The sequence below is a fragment of the Taeniopygia guttata genome, chromosome 1A (genome assembly GCF_048771995.1).
Source record: "Taeniopygia guttata chromosome 1A, bTaeGut7.mat, whole genome shotgun sequence".
In the NCBI taxonomy this organism is placed as follows: Eukaryota; Metazoa; Chordata; class Aves; order Passeriformes; family Estrildidae; genus Taeniopygia; species Taeniopygia guttata.
In genome coordinates, this window is record NC_133025.1 from 14,286,350 (window position 1) to 14,301,689 (window position 15,340).

Sequence of the window (15,340 nt, forward strand, 5' to 3'; positions counted from 1 at the left end):
GGGAGAGACCGATCTCAGTTGGCTTTCTGTAGCAGAACTTTAAATGTTTTCTATTCTTGCATAAAAGAGCCAAGTGGCTTGATGTGTCTTAAATCCTTGTGTGGCATATTCATGTTGTTTTATCTAAAAAAAGCTTGTGTGAGGGCTGGTTGCTAATGGAAGAAAATTTATTATCAGATGTGAGGTGCTGCATTGCAAAGTCAATGCGGGATCAGTTTGACTATGTGCTGTTTGCTTTCTCTCCACAGCGAGTTTGGTAGTTGGAGCAGTACTGCTGACCATGGTACCATGTTTTGTCAGCACCTTAACCAGCATGTGCAGGGAAGTCCTGGAGAAAATAATAGTTTATTGCAGAGACTTCTTTTGGGTAACATTTATTTGCATTATGCAAAAGTGAGTGTAGGATGAAAAAATAGGAGAATGGGTCTCCCAAGGGAAACAGAAGCCCAGATGTTAATGTGATGTGTATTTTCTGAAAGGGGGATAGCAGATGAAAATACCTTTTTTTGGGTTAGGAAAGATTGCCAAAATGATGTATTTTTATCCTTTGCTCTTACATGATGGTGAAGAGAGAGAGCCCAGGAGAAGACAGTTTTAACCTTTATAAGGTGTGTTTGCAGCACACCATTTACACACCACTGTCTGTCTGGCCAACAACTCTTCCCCACTCCCAGCCAGCATGGGTTGGAGTGTGTCCTGCTGCTGCTCTGCTCCCCCAGCGAGAGGCTGTGTTAGCAGAGCCTGTCACCCTGCCTGCCTTGGAAACTGGGAGTGCTGTGCCTGGGTGAGGGTGGCCCCTTGAGCCTCACCGTGCTGTGGGAAGCCAGTGCCAGACCCAGGGGATGGGATGGGGATGGGAACAGATACTGCTCCAGTGACAGTTTTATGGCTCCAGGGGAAGCACCAATCTGGGTTTATAACAGAGCAGACCATCTTTGGCCATGTCGCCTGCGAGCCAGCACCACATAGCATTGACAAGAAGTTGCTATAAAATCTGAGTTGTGATGATGCTTCACTACTGTGTTCCTGGATGAATTTCACAAAAGATTTCTGATGAGAGAAAGGAAAAGGCAAAACTAGCCATCCCTGGCACTGCAGGAGTCCCTCAGTAAGGGGTTGCTGTTTTATGGCACAGCAGAAGGTGGGATGAGATTTCAGTGTGCAGGGAGGCTGTTGGGGCAGGTATCTGCTCTGTGGACAAGGCAGCCAAAGCAAACTGGCAGGGCAGAGACAGGCTGCGATTAAAACCTGTGGCTGTGAGGGAGAACACCAGGGGGAAGATCGATTGTGAGCTGAGAGAAGGGGTAAATTAATGTAACTTATAGTAATAATAGTGCTTCTAGGTGCGTGTGCTGTGCTCTTGAGCTGTGTACGAGGGGATGTGGGTGAGCAGTGTGATGGGGAGGCTGTGGGGGTCAGGCTGGCATGGATGCCACTGTACTTTATGGCTGCCTTCTTTCTTACTACCTCTGTTTTTTTGCATTGGTGCTTATTGCAGAACACATCACAAGAACACAGTGATGTGAGTATAGGAATGGAAATTTCTCTACTTCAGGATCTTTTCATTCTTCTCCCTGACTTTTCTAGCAGATGTTTTGGAACTCTTGATAGTAGAGAGGTGGGGAGGAAATTAATGTCTGTCAGGAGCTGGAAAAGGATTAGGTCAAGAGATGTAGCAGGCATTTTTAAAAAAAAGCAAACCCAAGCTGCTTTCCTCTGAAATTCTCATCCTAGAAATACGTAAGTAATTTGAAAGAAAATTCACCTCTTTCCCTCTCAAAAGCTCTGTGGTGGGAACCTGTAGTGCAGGTATGGGGCTCAACCTTTCTCTGCAGCCTCTGGCTCTGCCTGGGGTGGCTGTTTGGGGTGATCCATGGCAGTACAGGGACTGTGCTGATGGAATCAGTCCTGCATGGAACTGAGCAACGACTTTCCTTCCTCCCCTGTGTGGGATCTTTTAAAGCTTTTCAGGGACTGATTCGACAAAGCAAGCCCTAAGTAGAGGGCATAGTTGCTTAGGAAGGGTCAGAGGCAGATTATATTTGATTTATAAATGCAGCTGTAATTAACTGAACAGACAAAGCCAAGGTCAGGGAGGCAGCTGTTGCCTTGTCCTTTTGCTATTGAGTTCTCTCTGAGAGGATCTGTTGCTAAGGATTTCTTGTGTAATGATGCAGTGAAACTGAAGGAGGAGGACGTGGTCACCTTGTCACATCTCTGGTGGCACTGACAATACTAAAGCTCTTTGCTCCCTATTTCTTCTTAGGCAGCCAAGTGCTGCAGCTTTCTTCTGGGAAGATGGGAAAGGAGAACAGCTTGTTTTGGGATACTTGCTAAGAACTCTGTTTTTAAAAGGCACCCCAGAAGCTGGGGTTTATTTACACCTTCCTTACTCAGATTGGTGCAAAGATACTTCTTGTTAAGACATTTTTTTTCTGCCAATGCTCAGTGAATGCAAATTGTCTGATATTTGGCCTTGGCAGTGGATTTGCTGGTTAGAGAAAATTCCATGCTTGCAATATGAAGTTAATGTTAGCAATGAATGCTTCAAGAAGCCTTAAGGGACTTTGCCTACTGCCTTTTGTGCACTGGCAAGGGTTTGATGGTGCAGCTCTGTCCACCATCTGCCCATGTACACCTTGCTAGAGCACTGGCATACAATTGAACTGACTCAGTTAAAAGCATGTGAAATACTTAATCTTTTCCTTCTGCTTTAACTTAGAATAATTTCCAAAGCATTTCTGGTTGCTGCTGGCCCAAGAGAAAGGCAATGTCACCTTCCCCTGCCTTCCAGAGATGTTTTGTGAGAGCTGATCCATTACTTAATCAAAATATGAACCTTCAAGGCTGGGTAGTGCAGCCTCTCCAGGGTGAGAGCTGAAGGCATGCTCTGAAAACATGTGTCTCTGGGGCTTCCACTTAACAAAATTCAAGCAAAATCTCTTTGTAGCTTGGTTTGGGTTGGGTTTTTTGTTTGTTTGTTTGTTTGGGTTTTGTTTGTTTTTGGTGGGTTTTTTTGTTTGTTTGTTTATTTTGTTGTGTTTTTTGTTGCCTTTGTTTTTTGTTTTTCTTTGTGTATATACATAGAAATATTCAGAGTTGCAGGACCAGTAATTTGATTTGTGAAAAATGAAACAGAAAGCCAGACTAGTTTGGGGTCAGGAGGACCCTGGTGTGGTCTGGGAACGAGAGGCCATGGCAAACAGCTGCTGGCCAAGCTGGCCAGCAAAGGAGATTTCAGACTCTTTCAGCAGGACCAGTTGCTCTGAAGCAGCTGCTTCTGAGTCCCTGCAAAGCCCAGGTGTTTGTGTCTCTTGCTGGGTTTAGCTGTAATAGCCATAAAAATGGAACTGAAAGGGTTTGGGGTTGTTGGGTTTTACCCGTTGAAAATTTTCCTGGAATTACAAGGTGAGAGTGTATTTTGCCATGAGATTGTTTAGTTGTAGAGTGCTCAGCGCATAGGACTATTTTGGAAAAGAAAAAAAAAGCAGGGGGAGCTGAGTTTTGACTCATGGATAACATTTGAAAATTACTGTTTACCAAAGCTTAATTCCCTGGCTGGTGGTTGGTTATTGAATGTGACTGTGAACAACAGTGGCATTTAAACTGAGCAGGGCCACTGCACAGGGCAAGGTGGCCCTAGTCTTGGGCTCTGCATGCATCAGGTGCTGCTGTTGCTGTGCTTCAGCAGGTAGTGTGGGCTCTAGTGGGTATACCTTCTTTGAAGTTTAGAAATTCACTTTGCAAATTTTGAACTTCATTGGAATAATAGGAAGTTCATTAAACCTTTACTTATGCATAGGCAGTTTAACAGCATACTTTGAGTTTCACTTGAAGCTGATGGTGCTTGACTAATGCAAAGGAATGGTCACTGTAGCAGTCTCTGGAGGCTTGTGGAGAGAGAAAATACTTTTACATGACCAACATCACCTCAGGGGGAATGGACTGGCTTTCAGTCCTCCAGCAGCACGACTGAACCCGCCCAGTGCAAACTGCAGCCTCTGCTGCTGCTCATCCAAGGGCTCATAGGTTTGAGAGCAGTTCTGCAGCTTTTAAAAAATATTTATTTATTGTGATCTCTGAGGATACTGGTATGAAGTCATCACTTCTGGGCCTCAGTCTTAGCTCAGCTGATTTAAAGTCAAAATTTAAAGCCAAAATCCCGGCAGAGCTCAGGAGCCTGGCAGATGATGGTGGGGGCGGATGTTTCTCCACAGAAAACAGATGTTTTCAAGGCGACTGCAGAGGTGTCGTGACAAGAAAAGGCAGAAGTGAGACTCATCGACCTTACGGTGTATTTATAGTGAAAAGAACCAGGTGTTTCTGTCGCTGCAACATGGGCCGGTGTCCGTGGCCAGCTCGCTGTCTCCTCACGGCGCGATGGCGCTGGGCTCTGCCGGGACCCGAGCCGGGCAGGCGGCGGTGCTGGAGCAGCGTGACCCTGCGAGCTGAGGCGCTGCTCCCCGCTCCCTGCGTGGGGTTCACCCGGGGCCTCTCCCTTCCTACTGTGACCTCCTGTGGCTCGTCCTTCCCTTAAAACGGGAGCTTGTGTGAAGGGCTGTGTCCCTGTGCAGCCCCGTTAAGCAGCTCTGCAGAGGCGAGGTGCTGCAGGGCCAGCGCGGCCGGGGCTCCCAGAGACGGAGCCGGGGCCGGGGCAGGCCGGGCTGCTCTGGCACGGGAGGTGTTGGCACAGGAGGAGCTGGAAGCTCCCGGCGGGATGCAGCCCATGGCGCTGGAGGGGATTCCAGCCTGCTCGCTCCTGCCCAGGCATCCTTGAGCACCGGGCACCGTTTGGCCGCGTTTTCTGCCCTGACCTCGCTCCCTGAGGGGATCCGTGAGGCGGCGCCGGTAGCACCAGAGCCGGGCACCGGCCCCCGCAGCGCTGCCGGCTGCTGGGCTCTGACGCTGCCAGCTTCTGCTTGTTAGTTCTATATCTCTCTTTTTTTCCACTCTTGCTTCCTCTCCGCTCCCGCTTTCCTGCAGAATGGTTTCAGTGCTTCTCGGCTGGGTGGCAGCGGTGTCACAGCCCCCTCAGCAGAGCCTGCCCCCCTCCCAGACACAGCTCTGCCGTCAGGACCCACGGGAAAAAATGGTTCAGAAAGGGCAAAACACTAAAACGGTCCCAGGAGATTTTAATTTCTTTCCCTTTGTCTGTCTGCTTTACCTTTTCAGGTCAGTAACATTAATGGGCTGTGGTGGAAGTGAGGTAAATAATCACATACGCCAAGAAATACCACACTGATTTTTAAGTCTCTCCTCACTAATTAGTGACAGCCTTTGTAGGGACTGACAGCAAGCACTTAAACCTCTGGCAGCAGGAAGGCAAAGCAACACAGTAGAAAGAGAAAAAAGAAAAGACCTTTGCTTGTTTTTTGACTTTCATCATGTTTTTACTAGAATCATATTGGTATAGTTTAAAAAACTTCTGTTTTTAAAAATAGATCTATTGGTGTGTCATAAATTTTAATAACCTTAAAAAAAATAATTCCAGTTTACTGCTCAGTCCAAACAACCCGTGTAAAAAGGTGGGTACAAGTCTGCATTGAGGTCACTGCAGTGGAAAAAGTTGTATCACCATCTGGTAATTCTTGCAATTCTGCTACTTAATTGAACAAGGACCAGTGTAAGTATTGAGGAATCTTGCTGAGGTGCCTAAAGCTCAAGGCACAGCTGTCCTCACAGTGCCTACACATCTCACAGGTGCAGCCAAGAACATTCCTGAAACTGCTGGAAATTTCACCTGGGTTCACTTCTAAATTTTTGGTAAATGAGGTTTCCCTTTGCTAATACAACAATAACTAATATATCTTGTGGTTTCTTCCTCTTAAAATAATGAATTTTAAAATACAGATATACAATAAGTATGATTCTCCATTTTCATGTGATTATGCTACTCTGTGTTTATAAACTAATTGTTGCAAAGGCACATGCCTACCTAACAAAAAAAAAAAATTGGAAAAGTTACCAATAGTATGATGGCAGCCAGTGAGTTAGACCTGTTCAAAGGCCACAAAGAAGGCTTTATATAAAAGAATGTGCAGGTCAGTACAGTCCTGGGATGAGTTCATAACATGGATGAAGAACTAACTGAGACAGAAATAACAGAATACTCGCAAGTTTTGATCAGTAGATTTGGTTCTCTTAAGGCAGGTAAGGAGAGCTCTTTCCAGATATTTTTTTAAATTATTGACAAAAGCCAAAAAGTAAGTGAAAAAATTGTTCATATGCTTTTCTACTTGAAAGACTAATAGAAAAATATGACTGTTACTGTCTTTTCCTCACTCCCTGAGACTCATTGTTTTCCCTTACTGTTTTCTCATGTCTCTGGTATCTGAAGTGTTCATTGTAAAATGGATTATTTGTCTTGCAAATGCCCACATTTGGGGGTTAAGCCAAACCTGAGACGCCTCATCCTCTCTCCTCCCTTATGTGTCCCAGTTTTGCACAAAGTGGTACATGAAGAAGTAAGAGGGTAATAATATGGGACACTAGAGCCAGTATGAGAGTTCAGAGAAATGCCAGGACATAATACCAAAAGTGCATTAAGTCAGGCTGTGCAGCTTGTTTACAGTGCGGTTGACAGGAACTGCTTGTAAAAGAAAATGAGGTTAAAATTAATGACCAGGTGAATCTGCATATGTAATTTATCAGAGCAAGCAACCAATAAAAAAGAATTACTCTAATTAATGTCAGTAGCACAGGAGGGGAAGGATACTTTTACAAACGCCAACAGTATCCAATCAAGCATTCAGGTCACTGTGTATGTTTAGTGTCCCTGTCTTTAGGTTTAAACCCTTTAGGGTGCTGAGGGACATGGGGTTATTCTGTCCCAGCTCAGGTGGGACCACATCACACCACATGCTTTTTTCCCATGAGCAAACAGGCTCTTTTCTGAAGTAAGGGTCATCTGTTTTCACAAGTTGGATGTTATCCGAAGTATGCAAGAAACTATATTTGACAGAACTTGTCCTCTTATATGATCAGCTTCCACTGGTTTTCAAACAGCTCCACTGAAATCAGAGTGAACACAAAGTTATGGATTTTTTTTTTCCCTCTTTCCTTACAGTTTGTCAGTAGAGATGTTTCTGGGAACAGGCTTCCTTATAATGCAGGTTTCAATGGTGCTGTTCCTGCCCTTGGTGGCAGGTGCCACCTGGGGAGGGGACACCAGTCCCTGAGCACTTCTAACACAAAGCACCAACACAAGATGTTCTCTAAATATTTTCTTGCAGTACTATTTTTAGTATTTGGTGAAGATGCAGTGGGATCACTGTGCCCTGTATGAATGAGTACAGTATTGCTAAACAGTCACAATGGGGTACCACCATTTTTCTCTCCAGTCACAGATAAATCAGCAATGACCAGCTGAATCGGGGCTGTGATGAGCTCCTGACGCTTTCAGCTGATGTTCCTTTTGTTCTTTGCCCTCCCTGTAATACTGAATACATGACCCAATTCAGTCTATGGTTCAATGTTACACAGAGTCTTGGAGAGGTGAGGAATGACCACAGGACAATACTCCTTATAGATCACCTCCCATCTCTGGGAAAGGCTGCAGGAACACCAAGCAGAAGATAAACAGGGGAAGGGAAAAAGGACTCAAGACATGCACTGCAATAGAGCAGTGTGCAGCTGTGTCAATAATACCTATAGAGACAGGATTTTGCATACTTTTGAAAGAATGAAATGCCACAAAAGCTGCACAGAAAAGCCCTCCTTAAAAATTCAATGATGAAAAAGTAGACACATTATTAACAAAGCACAGTTTTAATATAAATGTTTAGGCTTACATTTCAAAATCACTTACAAATAAACTTAATCACAATGCATATATTCTTTTCTTTAAAAAAAAAACCAACAGTATTAATTCTAACATAATACATATTTTCTGAGTTATAAAATCCCATATAAATAGCAAATTCTTCTCAGTACACAGATTACAAGAATTCATAGAAACTGGGATGCATATCTGAAAACCATCCTGAGTATGCATTCCACAACTGGCAGAAAATAGAACAATGCTAGAGTTGGACACAAGAAATGATGTTGTCCCAGTATGTAATTTTCTAAAAAAATCCCAAAAAAACAACAAACCAAACAAAAAACTGAGAACTTTTTGGTTGTTCAACCATGTTCAGCTCTCTAGACTCAGGAATGGCTCTGGATGCTCACTCCCTGATATTTGGGGAGCATCCTGTGGATTCTTCTGATATCAAAAAAAAGAAAACGGTGTCTGTCTTCAGGTGGACAGAAATAAGGCACTTCCTTAGAGCAGGTTAGTGTGGGCTGTAAACAGCAGCTTGAACTTACAGCCAGAAAGCAGCAAAAAGTGACTCTTGAATGATGATGTGTGGAAACAAATTTGGAAGAGGCAGCCAGTTCTTACAAGCCTCAAAGTTCCCCTGATTATCCCTCAAAACAACATAAATTCAAACAAGAATGAGTAAGTGGAAACTCTGCATGCTAGAAAAATCAAAGCAAAACTTCCCCTTTTTTAGACTGAGGTAAGCAAACAAGCAAGTCGGACTAAGAGCAAGTCATAGCAGCATTTAGATCAGAGCATTCACCCCGTGCTTTCCCTTGTCTCTTCCAGGAGAGCTGCACAAGGGTTACGTGACTGGCAGCGTTCCCATGGTGCGACTGCATCTCCTAGGAGCAGGCAGACTGCGACACCGATGTGTGGCAGCCTCACGGTGCGTTTCATTTGGAGCTATTTTATTATAGTAGCACGATGGGGCTTTTTCTGGTCATAATGAAAAAAGAAAGTTAATTATCCATGGAAGAAACACAGACAATTCTGCCTGTTGTTTTCAAAGAGTAATGTAATAATTACATATTCCTTTAAACACTGCTGTTAGATAAAATATGATGTTTTTTCATAGGGTCACGAGCTCTGACTTTACTAAACCATGAATCATAGGAGTAAACTCATACATAAAAACTGCAGTAAACACACAGAGGCTTACATTTTGCTTCTTATTTGAATGTCAACTCATAGAGATAATGAAGTAAATTAGAGCCATTTATAGTCTCCTGGCTTATTCCCAATTTAACTGGGATCAAAAACTGGATGAACGATGTCATACTGAAGTTGAGCCATAGTTGTGGAGAGCAGAACTTCACAGGTAAACAACAGATCCACGATACAATTTTAGAATCAGAAATTCCCATCAGTTTTCCGTCCTTTCAAATATTGCAAATAACTTCTTTCTTCTTGGCATCCTAAGAATGGGAATTTCCTTCAGGCTTTAGGTTAAAAACAACAGGAAGAAGAAGTTGTAAATATTGCACAGTATGTTTTTTTTTTCTAGTTGCACTAGAAAAAAAAATGGCACTTGCAGGGTGACTTTTCAGTCCAAAGAAAAGGTCTTCATTTTTTCTGCTAATTCCTGTCTCATTTCTATGTGTTTTTTCAGGTTTTGCACTTCATGGGGTAGGTTAATGTCCCACACTGACACACAGGATTGTAACTCTGGAGAAAAAAAAGAAAATTTGAAAACTGCAACAGAGATGAGTTATTGCATAAGTAGAAATTATTTTGCTTATCTGCTTGTTCTCAATTACTCATAAATTTACCCAATGAAGCATGATCTTTTGGACCCAGAAGATAAGTTCCATGACACTTTGTGTGTGAGGTGATGCAGTTATGGGTTACAAGCTGTTTGTACTTACACAATGATTTGCATTTTAATTCCTACATTTAGAGTATCCTATTTAAAAGTATTTGAAAAAACATTTCTGGTGCCTGTGGGCCTTAAGGAACTGACCTGAGCTACAGCTAATGCTGACACTGAGGTGCCTGCTAAACTTCATCTTTATCTTTCCAAGCAGATATACCCTAAATGCCTATGAGACTCAAACCCCATTCACTGTACAATAAAAACTGATTTCATAAGCTAGTGAATATACTGAGAAAAGGTCACTTCTTCAGTCTCCATTCATGCAAACAACTCTTTATTCATGAAGAATTCACACTGTTTTTATTGGAATAGGGACAGTTGAGAACACTTACATGAGATGAGGCTTAAAAACTAAGGCCCCAAGGATTCTGGAGTCTCTGATTCTTTTCTGTAATCAATGTCACTCTTAAATAAAATAAAAATGCTAACAAGACAGTACATGTTCTTATGGTTACAGGAATTGGGGAATACCACAATGTAAACTAAATGCTCTAAAGTTTGACTCAGTCAGCTCATCTACATTTGCCCTCCTTAGCTTTATACTACCATTGCCATATTTTTAAGAGTCACTGAAACTGAGAGGAGATAAAGATGGGCATTGATCAGAGCATCAACTTTAACTGTTCTTAGAAAAATCTAAAGATGCAGATTTTCTATCTTCCAGTACTTTGCTATGCTAATTGTCAGGAAGCTTTTACTGATATCTGATTGAAATCTCCCTTGCTGTAATAGGAACTTGTTAGTGCTTATCCTACCCACAGGGAATATGTATAAGTCTTTATTCTCTTGCTCTTCATTTACATAGTTGAAGCCTATTATCATGTCCTTTCTAAGCTTTATTTATATTAACCAATTTAAGTCCCTGCAACTTTTCATCACAGGTTGCATTTGTCTCCTCTGGACTATTCCTAATAGTCCAGATCATTCAGCAATAAATGGTTAGGCTCCACCAGCAGAGGCCATATTAGCACCTAGCAGAGTCTAAGAATTAGCTCACGTCTTACAGACACCACTTTCATGGTGTGAGAGTGGTGTTTGCCTCATCTGCACCCACGTGACATGGCTGATTCATGACCAGCCTCTGATCAATTCTGACCCATTTTTTGCAGCCCTGCTGTTTAAGCTGATAATTTCTTCATGCTGGTACAGCAGATCATTCATAATTAAATAAAAGGTCTTGCATTTGTCCTTACAGAACTGTATCCTATTTCCTTCCAGACCATTAGTTCTCTTTGTCAGGGTCACTTTTGAGTTCTAATCCTGCCCTCCAGTGAGCTTAATCTAGCTGTGAGCTGCCTGCAAAACGAAAAAGTACATTTACTATTCTTTCATTCATGTCACTCATGAAAACACTGGGGATTCCTGATCTAGCACAGACACCTCTGGAAATCCATTTGATACATTCTCCAATTAGGCAATGACATTTACTCTCCAAATACAGGTTTGCAACAATTTGTATTGTATCCTTCAAACAGTGGCTTCCTCAGATCCACTTTTGGAAGTTACTTTCAGTTTGTATGAGTCCAGATATGCAAAAGAAAACAAAAACTATTTAATAGTAGTGTTTCAATAAAATTTTGTCAAATGATGATCAACTTTTCACTCTCAGCGAGTAATCAAGCACAATAGTGTCTCCTCCACTAATCATATAAGTTAGTAAAACATAATTCAGATACCTTTGTGATATTTGCTGTCTTCGGTGTCACTCTTATAGCAATATCCCAAAACAAGGACCACATTCTTGAGACTCCCTTTTTCAAAGAAATGAAATGTCAAATTTTAATTTCAATGTGAATTTTGTAATTTAAGGACAGAAAGAGTAGATGGCATCAAGGCATAAGCGACAGAAAGTAGAGTTCAATCAACTAGACCATTTATTCAAAATCATTAGCCATGAAAATCCCAGACACAAAGACAATATAGTTCCCATCTCCATTTAATGTCAGGGTTTATCAGGGTTCCAAGGCATAAGCACAGGATCAGCTGACCAGCCTGCTGAACAAGCCCAAGAACAAAGCACTCTATTATACTGCACAGGCAGAGGTGGTAGAGTCACAGGAAGCAGATGTCACAGCAAAAGGACAGGCTGTAAGTGAAGTCCCAGTGCATAGCAAAACGTGCCAGTTCAGTTGTGAAAAAAACCAAACTAACCAAATATGACAAAAAACTGAGTAAACACTATGAACTACAAGTTTTAAACTTATGATGGCATATGGGTGGGAAGTAGAAATAGGGGATAGATCATAATAAGGTGCCTAGTGAATAAAACAAAAAAAACGTGGAAGACAGAAGTGGCTGGATCACAAAAGGATAAACAGAATGTGCCAGTGTTTCATTGTCAACTTCCTACTTATTTCCAACAAGACATGTCTATAAATGTCTTGCAAAGACAGAAGCTGTCATGTATTCTCCTGCCACAGCAGCTCCCTGTTCCTACTGGCAGCACAATGAGGGTGGAGAGCCCTTGGCTTTCGGCTAGCAGAATACAGGGCCCAGCCCCAGGCCCTGGTGAGGACCAGGCCAGGGAAGGAGCAGCCCCCACTGTGCAGACACCCCACTGCAGCACCATGGCTCACACAGCTTCAAGCACAGAGCCTGATGCTCCCAGAGCAAAGATGAGGAGGGGAGCAGTTTCTGGGGCATAAATAGAGTGGAGTATGGCCTAACTGTGAAAGCTGTGGTTGGGAAGTTTTTTAACAAGCCCTAGGACCTCTGCAAGGTAGAGAGATTCTTCTTGCCCCAAGGAGGTCAGCACTATATTCTCTGAGAATAGTAGTTATAGTAGATGAGGTATGGTGAGAACCATACACATCCTCCATGCTCAGATTTTTCATAAATTTAACTTTTATATATAGCCAGTCTTATCCATATTCCTTAAAAAAGTGATTGGAACTTAAGTATAATATTTCTTATTTAGACCTAGATCCTGTCTTACTATATAGAAATCTAAATTTGCACTTGCAAAATAAACTACAGATTTACATCTACATTATTCTCTATGGTAAGTCTCATGCCTATTGAAGATCAATATGTTAGGTGACAGAGTCGGACCAAGTTGTATTTCCATATTCATATATGAAGTACAGATAAAATTAATGTCTCTAAGTTTGGCAATATCTTTTTCCTTAAGTATTTACCTCTGCTTGACATCATATGTTTTAACCTTAAATGAAACTATTCCACACAAATATTATAAAAAATATTTCCCTCTATCTTATTTTATTTCATATAAGCAAAGTGGTATTGTTGAAAAACTGCTCAACAGCCTCTGCCATTTTCAGAGATTCCAGTAGAAACTAAGTCCTTGAATTTAGGGAAAAAAACCTATCCCTTATAAATAATTGCTGCAAAAAGATGAACAAAAGAAAAAACTACACATCAAACTGCATATATCAATCTTATTTTCTGTTCTTGAGATTTGTGCCAATGCAGCTAAACCCCTGAATACTGATTTTTCTATAAATAAAATTTTGATTAAAAATGTTGATGTGACTGAGCCTCAAGGCTTTTTAAATCACACTATTCTATACAATGTATTTTCCCAATCAATGACAGCAGCAAGGCAAGAATTATTATGCTTTCATAGCAACTATTCTTTACAAAATGCTGAAAATAAAATGTCCCTTTATGTACTAACATTGCAGCTATCATGACTGGCTGGAATGATAATGCTGTGCTATAGCTGGCACCATTAACAGCTGGGCTCTGAACAGACTGTAACACTTGCTGTTTCAGGTAAAAAGGAAAGTCAGAGGTATGTCTGACTCACACAATGTTGCCAGCACTATGACCTGACTGTAGTCTACAGATTCTTCTGGTGTCAGGAAGAAACAGCCCACAAAATAAGTTCCTGATGGTAAGGAGAAAACATCCACAGCCTACAACTGTGATATTTGCTAGCAGAATTACAGTGTGCTGCTGAATTCACAGCAGCTTCAGCATCTGGTTGTTTGTTTTTTTTGGACAGCAAACACACTTTAAATAACACTGACAGGGAAATTCCAGAGTTTTTTCCAAAACACAGTAGAAAGTGATAGGAATCTGCATATCGTGCCACAAGGTACTTTTTGAATTAATGTGTATTTTGACTGTACTCACCACAGCAGTACCACAAATCTGAGTTTATATGGCCTTTATTACTTTTGGGAGAAGTGCAGGACAGTGCACAGGTGAAGGAAGTTTCAGAAGCCAAGGAGTGTCCCTTCCTTAGCTGCATTCCTGTGGCTATTCGTGGTCACCACTGAAACCTCACAACTCCCGTCTGCCTACAGCAGCTCAAAACAACTGTTCCTGACGACAGCAGCAGTACATCTGTACAAGTTCACACCCCACATCCAGGTGTGTAGCACTTTACCAGCTCTGCTGTGGTCTGCCTGTGACCCAAATCTAAAAGAACCATTTCTGAATGAGGATGGGAGAAGAAAACTAGTCAATATGCAGTAAAAGAAAAATTATTAAAATACAGCATGGTCCACAGAGAGAAAAGGCAGACGTGTAACACTTGGGATGGAGAAAGACACACATAAGAGAAGACAGAGTGACATGTGACAGAGGACAGTGAGAGCTCTGCTGAAGCACAGCACAGGGATGCAGGTAAGGTGGGGAGTTCATGTGCAGACCAGTGACAAGCCAAGAAAAGCTGCTGATTTATGTGGCCACAGGAATTCAACCTACTGGTGTTCAGTTTACACCCTAGAGTCTGACACTGGTGAAAGATGACAGGCGTGAACTAAGAATGAATGAACAAATCCTGGATAATGCTAATCTGTTCCTGGAACACCATAACAAGCTGTACAGAGAAAACCTAAACTTAGCAGTGATTTCAAAGCACTCATCACTCAAATGTTTTACTTACCCAGCTGAGCTGTTATCATGACTCGAACAGAATCACAGAACTTGTCTATAACTCGTACAGGACGACGCGTTGACAAATCAAGCAGCAAGATATGTCCTCCTCCTGTCCCTATCCACAGTGCAGTATTTTTCTGCAGACAAATGGTCTTTACTCTTCCAGAATAAGCCAATTTATGTTTTGATTCCTTATTTAATTTTTCCACTTTGTTCCTGTAAGTATGGAAAGAATTTGCATTGGAATTTGGTGGCACCCTATTCTGGAGCTACTAAAATGCCACTCTGAATAACAGACTTTTAAGCAACCCAAACACAAAATTCTCATGCAAACAAACTGGGATGAAAACTATTGGACTCCTAAGAGCTATCTGGTCTGCTTCAGAAGACCTTTAAATAGAAGGCAGGAGAACTCAGTTCTCCCCCAGTCTGCAGGAGGTATATGTCACAGCAAAGCAGGAAAGAGCACACCTACACCTGCTCCTAACCTCACCAGAAAAAATAAATGGATGTGGCATGCTAAGGCAGAGGAACAATTTAAATTAAATGAAAAAGTTGTCACAGTTAATAAAAATCTGATTTCCTACTGAATTTGTGCACTGAAAAGACATTCTTCTTCAGAGGATGCAAGAACTGTATTAGCCTTAGGACCTGTAGGACAGCAAAAGGCTTTATTCTTTCTTGAGCTAAATGAGTCTTCTTGACATCATAGAGAAATTGGGAAATACAGTAAGAATCTTTGAAAAAGTGGGATTCCGCATGGGATATTCCAAAGTTCTGGGCTAAAAAACAGGAGAGGAAATCCACACTTG

At 41.9% G+C, this 15,340-nt stretch overlaps 1 protein-coding gene across 4 annotated transcripts in view; it reads right to left on the reverse strand.

Annotated features, from left to right (window-relative positions):
- Window positions 1-7,748: 7,748 nt before the first annotated feature.
- LRRK2 (leucine rich repeat kinase 2) overlaps window positions 7,749-15,340 on the reverse strand; it is a 63,874-nt gene continuing 56,282 nt past the window's right edge. For all 4 annotated transcript variants that reach the window (XM_030292054.4, XM_072919831.1, XM_072919832.1 and 1 more), the window contains 3 exons: window positions 14,536-14,744; window positions 11,357-11,431; window positions 7,749-9,472 (listed from right to left, as the gene is read on the reverse strand). In XM_030292054.4, coding sequence (XP_030147914.4) covers window positions 9,351-9,472; window positions 11,357-11,431; window positions 14,536-14,744 — 406 coding nt within the window. In that variant the 3' untranslated portion in view covers window positions 7,749-9,350. The remainder of the gene's footprint in view (window positions 9,473-11,356; window positions 11,432-14,535; window positions 14,745-15,340) is intronic.